Below are 16,007 nucleotides of genomic sequence, written 5' to 3' on the forward strand. Positions count from 1 at the left end.
GAGACAGTCAGTCTCGGGGAGCCGCTGGGAAACAGAACGCTCGCCCAGAGCAACGCTGCCGCAGAGGAGCCTGTTTCCAGCTCCAGGCAGGCACTGACCTGAACACAAAGCTGTAATGGAGTCCTTCAGCATCGACTAGAAACCCTCCGTATCTGTAAGAGACGGCATTGGCAATGAACACTATGCTCTGGGCAAAGCCGAAGCAGAGTCCGTAAACGTGCGCTTTTTTGATTGCAGCTCTATAGGGCATATACAGGTGCTTCTCAAAATTGTTGATAAACATGTTCTCTTTCCCTATCCCAGCTACAGTCCTGATGTTAGAGAGGGCTTCACTGGAAATCTGAAGGAAAAAAAAAAAAAAAAAAAAAAAAAAAAAAAAAAAAAAAAAAAAAAATCGGTAAAAGCTCCTAATTTTTACCTGGAAAAGTTGAGTTTGCTCTTTCAAAAATGCGTGATTCTTTCGTAAACACAGGGCACCAATGCCATCACAAACTGATGCAGCTGTGATGCAGACTGGCCCAAACGTCAGCCACTCTAAAGGGAAACTTCCCGACAAGCAATTATCAACTAACATCCTCCGTAAGCACACTTAGGAAATCAGGCACATGCTCTCACTTTTGACTTATTTCCTGTGATGTGAATAAATGGGACGTGCACCAAAGCAAAAACAGGTTTAAGAACACTTATTTCCTTGACTGCATGCATTTAGTAATCAAAGATGATTATTTCAATTATTTTATTTCACTTATAACAATAGTCAGGGAAGAGAAGGGATGCTATCCCCAACTTCCGTTTCATAAATTAAACACACTTGAATTTACTTGTTTCCTCACCTACTCACCCTCCCTCTTTCTCTTGGTTGTGTCCAAAAACCCTGATGAGGAGCATATAAATGGAGGGTGATACCTTCATTCCTCTTAACATGACACAATTTCCAGGATTTTTACCTTGTACATAGGCAAAGAATAAGCAAATGCTTGTCTACATACACAGAAACATACAACACAGGAAATTATGAGATAATCCCCATGGAAAATTCTCTGGAGCTCTAATTAATTGTAGGCTTTATATTGTGCTTTATTGCCAGTCAGGATTTGGGTTTCTGCCCCCCAAAAATAGCACTACAGTTTCCTCTACAGAAGTAAATTGACAGTTTGATTGTAATTTCACAGGACTCACCTCAAGTAATTTTAAGAAACTGGTTTATAACACTGTTGTTTGCCTGAACTTTGATGGTAGCTTCATAGTGTGACACTTTCCTACACACCATAGTGTGACTGGTGTGTGGCTTATGGATGTGTTCAGCATGTAGGAAGTGATCTGAATATAAATTATTAAAAATATTCCGTCCTATTTCAGGGTGTTTTCCCTGGCCAAAATTAACAGTCAGATCTCTTACGCATTATCAGACAATGTGAAGGAGCAGAAAAGTAGGCACTGTGAACTGGATTGTTCAGACTGTGCTTCTCCGTGTTTAGCATGGCTGATAAGCAGGTGCTGTGGAAGAACTCAGAGTGTTTAGCATTTCTATGCAGTGCTGGCAAATAAATTAGAAAATAACACCAGACAATCAGTCACTGCTGAAGCATTGAGTGCCCTTTTCATCCCAGCCGCTGGGTCATTCTGTTGAACAAAAGCTGATGCCTTGACTCAGTGAAGTTTCTCTCCTTGTCAGGACAGTATTTTACCACTTTTTGTAAATAATTACACCATCCTGCATGTGGGCAGGGGCTCAGGTCTTAGTTCTTCCTTGGCTTTCAGGAATTTAAGATTGTTCCTAACAGCACTGAACAGTGGCCTGTAAATGTATTCAATCCGATCAGTGATACCAAATACCTTTAGTGCATTTAAAAAAAAAACCAACTAAAATTTCCAGCAGTCTGCATGTGTAGGTTGGCCACATGATTTTTTCTTAAGTTCTGCGCCCCCAGTCAAGACATGCTTCTTTAAACCACACGGGGAAATGGCAATTGGGAGCTGAAGATTTGCTTCTTCAGGGGATATCAAAAAATGGGGTGGCAGGCTGAGCTAGCTGCAGAGGCAATGGGGAGGAAACAGCCAGTAGGTACAGAGCAGAACAGGGCAAAGGGCTCCAGTCCATGCGTTTGCTCCACGGGTTAAGCGCAAGAGGAAGCGGAAGATAGTTAATTGACAGCTTAGATGGGTAGAGGGAAGGTTTAGATGGGGCAGGATGGAAGGTGGGATGGGTAAGGTGTTTGGTGGGCAGGACTGCAGTGTAGGAGGGAGGAGGAGTGGGAACTCCGCAAGAGTCATTTTAGGCTGGGCTAAGTGGCTCTGCAGAAGGAAAAGCCGAGGCTCTGAGAGGGCTGCAGAGCTCGCTTTTGCTGATGCTAGAAATGTGGCAGCCTAAAGTGAGGGAAAAGGCTCAGGAACTACTCTGAGCAGGGTAACCTGAGGTAGTCTTCCTCATGTTGCCTGTCTTCTAAAATCCTGGCATTTCTAATGCAGTTGGGTTTCTGCACAGTTGAACTGAGTATGTTTAAACAGCACCAGGTTCTGCATCACGTGCCAGAACTTGGTGACCCAGAACAGAAGTCAGAGGAGCTGGGGTGTTTCAAAGGCTGCAGACCTGCACAGGAGCGAACTCGTGAAGAAATGGCCATTTTCTCTCGTGTGTCCTACCTTTTCCTTGTTGGGTACGTGGCCTGGAAGTCTGCTCAGCCAGTGCAATAGTTTACTACGTAAACCTATTCTCAGCCTTCGAGGTGAGGCAGTTCACAGGATCTTGCAGCCAACGGTGCATGGGAAGCTGCTAAACTCTGACACTGGAGCTAGAGTAACTAGGAGGCCTTTAGCCTAGAATGGTTGCAGTGCCTAAGTTAGTGCTCGTAAAGGAAGGTCGGAGTCAGTCAGTAAAAGAATCATGTTGTAAGTTTAGAGATTTCCTTCCTCATGCCCCATGCTGGCTGGTTTAATAGACACACAGGTGTTTTTTCACCATGAAGCAAAATTTAAAGTATGCAAAAGTGCTACATCTCCTGATACAAATTAACAGAAAAAGGGATAATGCTTATCTGAATTTAAAAAAACAAGTTCCAATTAAAAAAATTATATACTAGCTGCGAAATGAGAATCGATATAATTTTGACCCTTAAAATCCATACATAAAAATAAAGTTATGCCTGTGATCTAGTAGCACACATTGATGGAGAAGCTGGTAGGCTAGTCGGGCTTACTGAAGGAACAATTCCACTCTCTCCAAACTGGACGTACTAATCTGTGGTTCAGCACCAAATTCTCGGATGTCAGGATTTCTGGGTCAGCAATATCGCTGCTTTCTGAGGGCAGCGTACATACATAGAGGGCATCAACAAATGGGTATTTAAATAAGACCTGACAAAGGTGAAACAGACTGCTGAGAAATCTGTATCTACCAATTAGGTCCAATAACGTTTGAAAAGTTGGTTGCATTCCATCCAGCAAGTGCTTTTGCAGTTAGGGAGTTCCCAGTGGTGTTTCAATGGTTTGACAAGCTGAAATATTACAACTTATTTGTGAAATATTGCCCAATTTCATTACTTCTGAATTACTGACAGTGCCAAATGCCTGATTTTTCAACTACCCGTGACTGCAAATATAAATTAATTTTTAAATAACATTACCCGTCCAGTAGCTTCCAGCGCTTTCTTGTCCTGAGAGGCAAATCCCGTCAGCATTTTAGCCTGCACAGCTCCAGATAAGGCCAAAAATGGCAGGAAACACAGTATAACTAAACTCAGTTTCCAGCTGAAGTAGAAAGCAATGATTATGGCCACGCCGATGTTGGTAAAGGAATTGACAATCATTCCTATCTGCGATCCAGTTGCCTTCAAAGAAAAGAAGCAGAGATGATTGACTTGTACTCCAATAGTAACTTCAATAATCTTTAAATAAATTTTCCTATAAAACTTCAGAAAACTCTAAATGATATTTTAATATCATAAGGCACAAATGGCTGCTGATTATACTGGAATTTAACCAGTTTGGATACAATCAATTGGGAACAGTTTATCCAAAGGACTGCATATGTCCAATATTCCTTTCACCCCCCAAACTTCCCACTGAGACCTCATAAAATTGTTTCTAATGATTGCAAAAAAGATAATCTAACCATTGAAATTAGTTTCCTTGGTTCCCTGGGGAATCACTCATTTGAATGCTTTGATTAGCCCCTACATTTATCTGTCTAGATTTAAATAATAAACAAAACCTTTTTGCAACTTTACTATTAACAACAAAGTCTCAGCTAAAATCAATAAGAAACATCACCGAGAAAGGATGAATTGAAGTTGCATTTCTGCCTCTTTATTAAGGAAAAACTGACATAGCCTTTATTGAATGCATTCATCTTCTCCTTATGTACTTCAAGAACACTATTCTTTGTAATAAACCTGATTTATTTACTCAGAAGTCATTTTCTTTCTAGCAGTAAACAGCAGCCCTAGATAGAAAGTAGGTTGCTACGTATTAGAAAAAATATATAGATTTGATATCCTTGATTGTTTTCAGTCTGATTCATTTGCAGGATGTAAATTGTAGCACAAAATGTTTATGGTCTGCTCCTCCTCTGACCTGCAGCAAGGAGGGCAAGCTGGAATGTACAGCTGCCGGCTCTGCAGAAGCTACCAAAAGGAACAGCCACCGGGCTGCTCTTAGGTGGACCCTGCAGCTTTAACGTCACCCCGCCACACACACATCAAGAGTCCATGTCTTACTCCTGGTGCAGATGCAGACATTTTCAGACCCTGGACTCTTGCGTGCATCTTCTCACCTTCAGCTCGCTCTGCAAGAGCGGCAGTTGCCTGAGCTCTGTGTTAGCCAGTGAAAGGTGGAGGACACTGCTGCTCAGGTCGCTCTGGGTTTTTCCCCTGGAGCTGTGGCTGTGCCCTGCTGTTCTACATGTGCTTAGAACAAAGATGTCCCTTAGGAGGCTGTTAAATTATTCAGTCGGTGTTTTACAAGTTTGTTTATTCCAATTAAAATATGCTTTGTAAGTGCCTGAAAGGGCTGAAGAGGTTTGCTGGTTTCTCTGATTCTGTAGAAATTGCTGCTGACAGGGGTTTTAGGAACCTCCTCTCATTTGTCATTTAAATTCTTAAAACCTCCATTAACAGTTCTTAAAAACTAACCTACCATTTTCAGTCAAGCTGAAACAGGACAATTGTTATAACAGAGATGTTTCCTTCTTCATTTCTGGAAAATTGCTTGCATTGGAGTCAAGTGAAGTGGCATCTGACTCACTTCTACCAAAGCATCAATTGAGATAGGTAACATGGATAGCTCGGCAGGATTCAACCCTCACACACTAAGGAACACAACACATGGACTTGGCGGTTCCCTTTCACAAACAAAAAGTCACGCTGAAACTTGCTGCACGATTCCCCAACTGGAACACCAGCCAGTAGCGTAAACTATTTTTCCAAGTTTAAAACTGTCAGTTTAATTCAAAACCGTCACAAGCACAAGACCATACTGAAAACTTGAAGACATGATTAGTGATTAATATCACTAAAATACTAGTCTGGCATGTTTTTGAAATAAATGCTTAAGCATTGTGGCAAAAAAAGCTAATTTACCTCCAGAAAAAAAGAATTTAAAACTTTTGCATTGTATGCTCCTTCGCCTTCCGCTGATGGTTGGTATTTTGTTGATTTTTGTGTTCTTGTTCTGGTAATACAGGCAGGAATAACGGGCAGTAAATTGTGACCCTATCTGTGCTTTTCAGTAAACACAGTAATAATAGTTCCACGTTGACAGCCTATGATAAATAGAAGTAGCTTAATTGACTGACCAAGAGCTGATCTACACTGACCTCGCTGGCTGCATGCTGGCTTATTTCTGTGACAATGTGCCAAAAGTGGCCTCCAATCAGTGCTTACTGTAAAACAATTCTTAAGCTACCAGGTCTTACCCCTTGGACCTGCGAGGCGTCTGTTGCAAGTCTTGTAGTCAAAGCACCAGGGCTGTTCCTCTGGTCATCAAACCAACCAATGTCTTGCCCTAGCATAGCCTGGAAACCAATTTTCCTTAACCGTCTTGTAAGCAGCTCTCCAGACTTGGCAAAGGTGTATCCCTGGAGTGCATAAAAATAAATACAAATAGTGTACAGAAAGAGATACCCACAGAGTGAGGGATCAGAAACAAAGTTTACCTGTATTGGAACTGCTATATACCTGTAGGAACTGTGTGAAAAATGAAAGAATTCCGACAAAGACAAAGAGCAGGCAGACACCATTGATCTGGGTTCTTCGTTCTTCCTCGTCAAGAATGGAGAAGGTCTTTGAAAAAAAAAGGGTGGCATCGTATCAGAAACGTCAGTTTTGCCCTGTGTGAAGTTTGTTCATGACTCCCTATTGGCAAGTACAGAAGCCCGCCCTAGAACCAAAGCCAGAACACAGAGCTCCCCCTCACTCCTGGCGAAGGCCTGACTCCTTATTTTTCCTGCGGTGAGCCCGAGTACAATATAATGCTTTTTACTCCTGTTAAACGAGTTTATTATACTCTGTGTTTGCACATAATGCTATTACTTGTCGCCCATGCCTAGTTATAATTCATCAATCATCCCCCCATTCTAAACAAGATACAGTGTGCTAATCAGAGAACAGCAATTAAATAAATAGCATAGTGACAAAGCAACAGTGCCGCAGCTACCTTACGCCCTCTCTAATTATGCCAATTACAGCTTTATTGGACCATACAAAATGAAGTCTGTGTCAATAATTATACCCTAGTATAACTCTTTGCACAACACTAACAGCTGCTATAGTTGCTATAGGTAAGCTTCAAGAGGAACTTGTCGTCTTTTACTGAAGGATTGTGGATGTGAGCTATTCACTTACTGCTGGGTGCTTGAGAAAAAGCGTTTGTACTTAAAGCAGAGCCCCTCCACCCCACTCTGCTCCAGTGTCCATATTGTTTTCCTTTTATCTCTTGTTCTTAATATCTGGTCTTTTTCAAAACCTGCCAGCATTACTGGCTGCTGCTGAAGTAGTGGTCCAATCTAAGCAGCCAGCCTGTAGCAATTTATTTCAGTTAGAGCAGTTGATACGTAGGTCAGTTAACCTACCTGGAGTTATTAAACTACTTCTGCTACTTGCAGGTATAAGCCACAGCTCATGCTTGTACTTCTCCACCAACCTTAAATTAATTCTAATTGGACTTCACAGGTAAAAATTACTATAAATTGACTAATCTCTCAATCTGTTATCTGTGAGGCACAATTAAAAATAACTTCTGCATTCGACTTTTACTGATATCAAAACCAACTTCAATTCTTCTAGGTAAGTATTTAGCAGTAGAAAGAAGGAATTTTCATTAGAGCTGCAAAACATAAAAATTCCACAAAAATAAACTTAAGTACTAGTCTTAAAAGGTCAACCCAAGTTATTTATGGTTCAAAGTGAGCTATGCATCAAAGTAACAGAGCGGAATTAGAGCATGAAACTGAGGAAAAGAAATAGCTGTTCTCTAGTGGGAATTCCACTTCAGGTATTTTAACTTTGTGCATCAGTACCTTGGCAACAAAATTAATCCTGCAAAATCCAAAATGATAATATCAAAACAGCACTTGGTGTTTCAAACACTTACATGCTTACACTCTACCTAAACTGAGAGCAATAGCACTTTATAGTCCTACCAAAGGAAACGTGGATAACATTTGTTGGGACAAGATCTCTGTAATGCAAAGACAGGATTTTCTTTCCCCCTTGCAAATCTGTCCTGTAAAACTGAACTATCCCATTCTGTGGCTATCCTAACATGCTCAGATATGTTTTTAACCTATGCTCTTGATTTTAAAAAATAACACTGATTACAGTAACATGTAGCAGGAACAATAGCATCAAGTTTATAAAAGGAAAGGGTTGTTGCTGAGGTATCCATGTTCAGATTATGTAAGTTTCAGCAGTTTTAGTGTGGACTCTCTTTTATCTGGGGCCATTGGCTGCTTGCCCAATAGCAGCCAGAGCACATCTTCCAGTTGAGTTTCACTGGAAAGGATCCATTTCCATACTCTGAGATAAATCCACAGTGGGAACTGAAGCGCAGTAGAAAGAAACTACTGAGAACTTCGTTCCAAAGGTGCACTGATGATCTGAACTGATAAGAAGACATATCCACTATTATCCAGTTCTTCGTTCACTTTTTGGGATTACTTTCTGAGCACCTGCAAGGCAGATTTTGCTAAATTTGTCCTTTCATTTCATAGCTGTGGGGATTTTTCCCCTCACTTCTCCAGCATATTGGTCCCAGAGTAAAAGCCCACATGTCTGTCACAACATCGTTGCAGATATTCAGACAGCTTGGAAAGCAGATGCATATTGCATCTGCCTGACTGCCTTGGCACCAGGAAGAAATGTTTTACATTTATGAATAATGAAACCCAGATGTTGGACTTTGCTCATGTTCATTATGGCTTTTTTTTTTTTTCCTTACAGCCTCTCTCCTTTGATTGACTGAGACCTTCAAGAGAAGGAATTCATCCTTGGCAACGAAGGCATTTTGCATCTTGCAGGATGATGTCAGCCCCAGACCTCCCAGTGTCTAGAAACCCTCTCTTAAAAGGAAACAAAGGTTAGATTCGTTGCAGAATGCACATAGCAGTATCTCACCTGCTGTCTAGTGAAAGCCACAGTCCTTAGCATGAGGTCTAGACACTCAGAAAGTGTTTGGAGGTGGCAGGCCTACAGCTAAAAGCATCCTCCTTCTATTATGGCATGTTTTTGAAGGAAAAACCAGTCATGGTTGAACTCTTGAAAAGTTTCAAGTGAGGCTGTGGATTTTGATGGTAATGCATCCTTTAGTGAGTGCCAGGGTTTAAAGTTGATTCCTGTTTCCTGCTTGTCTTCCAAACTTGTCAATGCAAGCCTACTTTTTAGTGGCAGCTATGAACCCTATTACGATAATCTACCTCTCCCTTGGCATTCTGCAAGGAGCAGGCAGCAAATACCCTCCTGAGATATATGAACAAAAAAGTGAAGTATTTTTTGGATTTGACTGAAAGCTTTCTCAAAGGCTTGGCCAAGTCTGTAGAATAAAATTCTGCTGGGAAGGACCTCTGCATGTGTCTCTCTGCACTATACCTGCACGTGAGGTACCTCTTGTCTCATCTAAAATACACTGTATGCGAATACAGAAACCCACACCCAACAGCTCCTAGAAAGCAAAAAAGAGAGAAAATGAAGAATGCGTGACAAATGCTTATGAGCCTACCCCTTCAAAGAGCTCAAATGATAGTGTGATGACAGTGATATAAATATCTCTACTGAATAATTGTTTATAGGCAAGAAGGCTTACTTGACAAGATCTAAAGATTTGCCCAAAACTTGTCAAGTTCTGCATCATATATTCACTCCCCTCTGCTTCAGAGCTAAAATACACTTTAAAATGTCAGCATAACATACCCCAAGAATCTGACTGAATAACAAAGCATAGAGTGGACTGACTGCTCCATTCACAGCTGCCGCCAGAGATCCCAGCACCATGTACGGCCATTCCGAGGCATTGTATTTCAAAATTCTGGTAAATGGTACAGGTTTGACATCTTCCTCCACTGCAACAGATTCCTGAAAAAAAACCAAACCAGGTTGGATTTATGAAACAAATGCATTCCCCCAGTGATGTTCTCCCTTTGATAGCGAGATAAAAGTTAGCCTAGTCTGTTAAATGGCTATCCAGAGCCCAAACAGCTGTTATGGCTGCGTACAGGAAGGGGCGACGATGGGTCTTGGCTGCTGTCTGGAGCTCTTCTGTAGGGCTAGGGAGTCCTAACGAGAGGGTTACATAGATTACTTACTACCTTTACTGTCCCTGGAGAAAAAGAAAGATTCATTCCTTGAGCAGTTCTACTGATTCCAACCTAAGAGGTTCATTACAAGCAGTTTAAGATTTTCTGCCACTGAAACTCAAGCTGTTCGCTTTTTGCTGCCTCCAGATATGAGGTGCGATGCAATACTCAGTGCCAAAACTTTAACTTCTTCCTCACAAGCAGCTTTTTGCACTACTCATGGAATCTTCTTAAATATTAAAGTGTCATGGGTGAACACATTAATCAGACTCTGCATCAAATTAACAGGTACACTATATAATTAAAATGGGAGATCTCAGAGTCATAGCTGGATTCAGGCTTTATACATGCTAATTGTGCCTCCCTTCTGTGAAATATCCTCAGACTATATGCTGAATTCCCATAATTATTCCCAGTAAGAGTAGAATATTCATCATCAAATTATAACTTACCCTGCAGTTTGATTTGTGCAGAGTTTTTTTAACACTCGGTGTGCTGAGCCCTGCTTATCTCCCTCAGTCCATACAGCTGGAAATGCCCAGAAAAAACAGACCCTGTGAAGACCTATCAGCCCAAAATGTGCAAGGATGAATGGGTGGAAGCACCTTGTATTTTCTCTTCCTTCTGAGCTAGCACCAGAGTGACAGCAGTAAAGCCCTCTATTTATCCACAGAATAGGCTTAGCAATAGCAAGAACGTGACTTCTAAGCGCTGCTCTCTGCACTGAGCAATTGTAGCCATGCAAATCAGTGCAGGGAGCTTCATAAGCACTTTGGAAACCCACTGTGTATATTCCTACATATTCTGCATAACTTTAAGGCATGCTGTCTTTATTTTCTATGCTAGTTGATTGCACAAGTACACTGTCAGTGAAAGGACCCTGTAGTTAGGTTGCAGTGAGGGTCTCTCTTTGCTCAAGTCTCCAGATGATTTTGAGGTGAAAGTGAATTTGCTCTTTATTGAACAAGAAGCAGTGTCATTTGTACCCCTGAGTAGCTATTAAATTTCACAGACTGAGCATTTTTCTTTTTGTCAGTTAGTTCACCTTTTATGAATATGTCTTTTTCGGCTTAATCTACCACATATATCAATTTACCAACAGATCATGCTCTGCTAGAAATTGTATATGGACCAATAAGCATAACAGCCATCAAAATGCAGCCTAGGGTTTACACAGAGAATCAGAACTGAAGCTGTGCTTTTGTTTTAGCAAAGAAAAGGATCAGTCCAAGAAGAAGTAACTGTCAACAACTATAACAAACAGTGTCCTGGTTTTGGCTGAGATAGGGTTAATTTTCTTCCTAGTAGCTGGTGCAGTGCTGTGTTTTGGATTTAGTATGAGAACAATGTTGATAACACACTGATGTTTTAGTTGTTGCTAAATAGGGCTTACTCTAAGTCAAGGACTTTTCAGTTTCCAGTGCTCTGCCAGTGAGCGGGTACCCAAGAAGCTGGGAGGGAGCAGAGCCACAACAGCTGACCCAAAGCAGCCAAAGGGATATTCCGTACCACAGAGCAGCGTGCTCAGGAGATGAACTGGGGAGAGTCAGCCAGGAGGGGCCGATCGCTGCTGGGGGACTGGCTGGGCATCAGTCAGTGGGTGGTGAGCAGCTCTGTTGTGCATCACTTGTTCTTCTTGGGTTTTATTTCTCTCTATTTATTATTATTATTATTGTTGTTATTGTTACTACTTCTGCTGCTGCTGCTACTATTACTATTATTACTACTATTACAATTATTAGCACATTTAACTTTATTTCGATTATTAAACTATTCTTACCTCAACACATGGCTTTTACCTTTTCCTGATTCTCCTCCCCATCCCACTGGAGGCTGGGAGGGGAGTGAGTGAGTAGCTGCGTGGTGGTGCTTTGCCAGCTGGGGTTAAACACAACACAGAGCCACACATCTACAGGTTATCATTACCAAGTAATATGACCTGTATGGTTGAAAATTTAATAAAAAACTATTGGACCTGACCTTTTTTGCTTGTCCATCATCTTCTCCATAAGAAGGCACAACATACATAGACTCTGCATGATCTCTTGCAATGGATAATGGAGGGTCAGGGACCATGTTAGAGAGCTGAGATCTGGAGCGCTGTCGAAGTGAAGCTCTGTAAAGAGGACAGATATGGTCTGCTCTTCACAGCTCAGTAACACAATACTTGCTTGCAAAGCAGATGCAGATTCTATATCAAATAAATCAGGATTCACTGAAGCAAATCATAGGAATCCCACAGACTTTTTCTTTCTTTTTGTTTTCTCCACTTCTTGAGAAGAAAATATCCCACAACAGGAACAAATACTTTTCAAAATCATATTTCACCCCACCGCTCAGTCATCGTCTTATATGTACCCTGCACCATGTATTTGTAAAGTAAAACTGTGCTGTATCCTACTATATTTGCACAAGCCATTAAGACACCAAGTCAGTTCATCATTATCACTTTCAAGTAACTCAGTCCAGCAAAACGGGATGCTGAAACAATCCAGCTCTATCCCTGACGAAACATAATGCTGTACTGTAGATGTATTCATTTGCATATGTCTAACATGGGCTTGCCTGAAAGAAATAATAAGTGTCTAGCTACAAGACAGTCTGGCTTGTAAAATGCTTTAACTTTCATCAAGCAGAAGCCATAATAAAAATGTCCTTGTACATTGTATTGATTTCTCAAGTAATTGCACAACAAGTAATTTTTCAAGTGGCTGGACTGAAAGTGCTTTAGGTAATACAAATATACGGCTGTAGGGTAGTAATATTAAAAATGGAACATTAACACAGAATTGGAGAGAATGTACTATGGATAGAAAGGAGAGTCACATTAAGTACCTTGCTGTTTACCCATGAGCCTTCAATCAGTAACGTACTACCCAAGCTATTTCTTTCCAAGTGAACTCTTATCTTAGTAACATACTTGCAGCCCTTCCACCCTGCTTTACGCAACGTACAGAGAAGTGATTCATCAGCACTATAAGATTTTGGAATAGTGGGATGAAGTATAGAGATCTGGAAACATATTGAGATTTACAATCATTTTTAAGACTCACCGCAAACTGGCCCGATAGCTTCCTCTGACGAATGACTGGACTTTCTCAAGATTTGGCTCAACGATGTTATTTTCTGCTGCTGTAAAACATAGTATAGTATATAGAGCTCTTCAATTTGTGCTAAAACTGAATACACCCCAAGTCCACTGTGGCTCTGGAAAAAAGTGCAGTGCCTCCAAGTCATAACTGGAATACTTTGTAGAAGGCAATACAACGTTGCTACTCAACCTTTGACATGATGAAGTTAACTGAATATTAACCCAAGGACCATCTCACTTGGGATGTGACTGCTAAAGTCTGTCTCCCTATTTTAGCAGTGCAATTGCTCTCTTCTTTTAAGATAATCATTTCCAAGGTAAGATGCTTCACAAAAGTACAACAGATCATTCTATTAGACCTCCATTTCCAGAAGCTTTGATTCAAATCTGCCTCTAGTAAAACAAATAGGGTGGTTTCAGCGTATTCTGTAATGTGCTTGCATTTCAAATGCAGCAGGACTGGACTGTCAGCACTAAATGGATCTATAAAATGATGGGTATTGCAGGTCAAGATTAATGTTTCAGGACAGATCTATATAAGAAAGGTCGTTCAGTGTATGTGTAGTAAAACCACTTTGGCCATGGTATCAATGCATTACTTCTGTGAATGCTAAACTTCAGCTATAAAGGTGGAAGGAAAAAAAAAAGAAGCAACTAACCCTCATTAAAAATATATATTAAAACCTGCATTCTGTGGAAATTGTGCATCATTTTATAAAAGAAAACGAAACACTTACTTTCTGTGTCTTCCCTGTTAAGTGCTTTGTCTCCTTTGCTTTGCAAGGTCACCAACATGAAATAAACCCCTTTCCTCTGCAAGAGTTCCTCATGAGTTCCTCTCTCCACAGCCCTTCCATGCTCAAACCCAATGATGACATCAGCAGCTTTGATGGCTGACAGGCGGTGAGCTATTGAGATTACGGTGCGGTCAAGGCGAGCCTGACAGGGAACAACAAAAGCCTCATTCCCAGGATAGCAAACAAAAATGCTTGGAGCCAGCACTACGTAGTCTAGAGTTTGGTCAAATCAACAGGAGTCTTTCTGTTGCTTTCAGCTGACTTTGACTTGAAGTCCACCCATAGCCCATAGATGAGCATCTGTTTCTGAGCAAAGGGAGCTACAGCTTTCTGTGAATGTCCCAATGTAAGAAAAAAATATTTTCTGTCAATAATACTAAAGTTCTACATGTGGACATGAAACAGCTATTGAGAAAAGCTTCTCACCACTTCGTTGCAATTCAGCAGCACCCTCTGCAATGTGCATTAAAAATATTTTCTGCCCTTTCAAATCTGATTTATGCTGATCTATCGCAAACCTTATGAAGTGCTTCCTGGACAGTAGCTTCACTTTCATTATCAAGTGCTGATGTAGCCATATCCAGCAGCAGGATTTTCGGGTTTCGTACAAGAGCTCGAGCAATAGCTATCCTCTGTTTTTGACCTCCACTCATCTGGCTTCCACCCTCTCCAACGTGAGTGTCAAATTGCTGTGTGAAGGAAAAAAAATAAAATGAAACAAGTAACAAAAAGGGATAAGCTTCTGGTGAAGACATTGGTAAAACGTCTCCCAGATTTGTCCTGGGAGTACACTTATAAATTTATTATCTTTGAAAAACAAAAACATTGCTAGTGCACCAGATTCAAAGGAGAAATGAGGAAATAACTTCCTTCATAATGGACAACATCATTTTTCCTGAACTGGGGTTCCAACCCCAAGCCAAAAGTATGTACTGATAAAAAGGTGAGATGTTCTTGTTTGGCTCAAAATGACTGTATCAGCAAAAGCTGAAATGGAAAGGAAACACCTGCCCACTCTCCATCAGATGACTCACCAGCAATCTCCACAGAGCTGGACTTGTCTGCTGATAGCCTGTGACTCATGAACACTGTGTCTGTGATTCATGGACATCATGCTCTGGTGGCATCAGGTTCAGGCAAAGAATTAAATAAACACACAAAGCCTAGCATCTTGAGAGCCAGGATAATTATATTCACCTAGAGCCAAATCTTGTTTACTCCTCCATTTCTAGGAAATAAACAGGGGCCTTTACACGGTCTTTCTATGAATATTTTCCTGGAAGCCTGGCAACGCATCGGTGAAGGATAAAAAGTAGATACTGACATTAGCTAATGGTACTTGAATCCTGCCAATCAGGTTCACTGTTGTAACATGTCCCTTTGAGACACAACCTGGCAAAATAACATTCTAGGAAAGTAAACAGCCCAGTACTATCAAATAGGGGTTTATAAGGGGTATACTATGGGACTGATCAAAGCCCTGTCATCATAAGGAAACGGGGAAAAGGGAACCTCCAGCCGACTTACAGAGCTCATAGGAGATAAGGTTGTGAGGATCAGTACAGATTGCTCAAAAACATATGCTGGCTAGTGAGAGTCTGGGCTCTAAATTGCTTTTGGCTTGAGCAGAAACAGATGTCCATAGCAGGAAAAATACATATTTTAAAATCATGCTATGATTATTACCGTGATATTGAATGCTGAGCATGACTCCTGAGGAGATAATTCTTCTTGGTTTGTGGTTTGTTTTTTGTTTTTAACTTGGTGACGTAGTAAGACCTAATTAACTCTAGTCAAAGGAAAGGCTGCTGCCTAGTGTCTACATTAATCTTCTGCCCTTCTACCCAAGCACAAATGGCTGCATGAGGGGAGGGACAAAATAATTCTCTATTTTTACATCAAATTCTGCCAAATATTTTACGAGTCACAGCATACCTGTGGCAAGTCCATGATGAAATTGTAAGCATTGGCCTGTTTGGCTGCTTTGATTATGTCTTCCATGGTAGCCTCATCCCGACCATAGCGAATGTTCTCTGCAATCGTGGTGGCAAACAGGACTGGCTCTTGTTCAACAATACCAATCTGTGAGCGTAGCCACTGGATATTAAGGGAACGAATGTCATGGCCATCCAGGGTAATCTACAGAAGCCAATTAAAATATGGACAAAAAAATAAAAAAATTAATCAAGGACATTATCTCCTCCAGCTCAGAGACAAAGAAAGACACAGTGGAAATGAAGAGCCTGTGATGCTGAGTTTCTACGATCAGTGTAAAAAGCAGCTTTCATACACAAAATGCAATGCAGCTGCAGCAGTATATGTTAGTTCTTGGGTT

At 41.0% G+C, this 16,007-nt stretch overlaps 1 protein-coding gene across 18 annotated transcripts in view; it reads right to left on the minus strand.

The window, feature by feature from the left end:
- The window catches only part of ABCB11 (ATP binding cassette subfamily B member 11), a 68,425-nt gene that overhangs the window by 9,246 nt on the left and 43,172 nt on the right, over positions 1-16,007 (minus strand). For 12 of the 18 annotated variants that reach the window (XR_005829512.1, XR_005829510.1, XR_005829511.1 and 9 more), the window contains 10 exons: positions 15,608-15,811; positions 14,191-14,361; positions 13,613-13,814; positions 12,838-12,916; positions 11,765-11,900; positions 9,402-9,563; positions 6,174-6,278; positions 5,912-6,073; positions 3,624-3,827; positions 99-340 (listed from right to left, as the gene is read on the minus strand). Coding sequence is in view for 12 of the 18 variants with exons in the window: in XM_040605087.1 (XP_040461021.1) it covers positions 99-340; positions 3,624-3,827; positions 5,912-6,073; positions 6,174-6,278; positions 9,402-9,563; positions 11,765-11,900; positions 12,838-12,916; positions 13,613-13,814; positions 14,191-14,361; positions 15,608-15,811 (1,667 nt within the window). In the remaining 6 variants the exon portion in view is untranslated. The other 6 variants (XR_005829514.1, XR_005829515.1, XM_040605091.1 and 3 more) reach the window with 6 other exon arrangements.

The sequence above is a fragment of the Falco naumanni genome, chromosome 8 (genome assembly GCF_017639655.2).
Source record: "Falco naumanni isolate bFalNau1 chromosome 8, bFalNau1.pat, whole genome shotgun sequence".
NCBI classification, from domain to species: Eukaryota; Metazoa; Chordata; class Aves; order Falconiformes; family Falconidae; genus Falco; species Falco naumanni.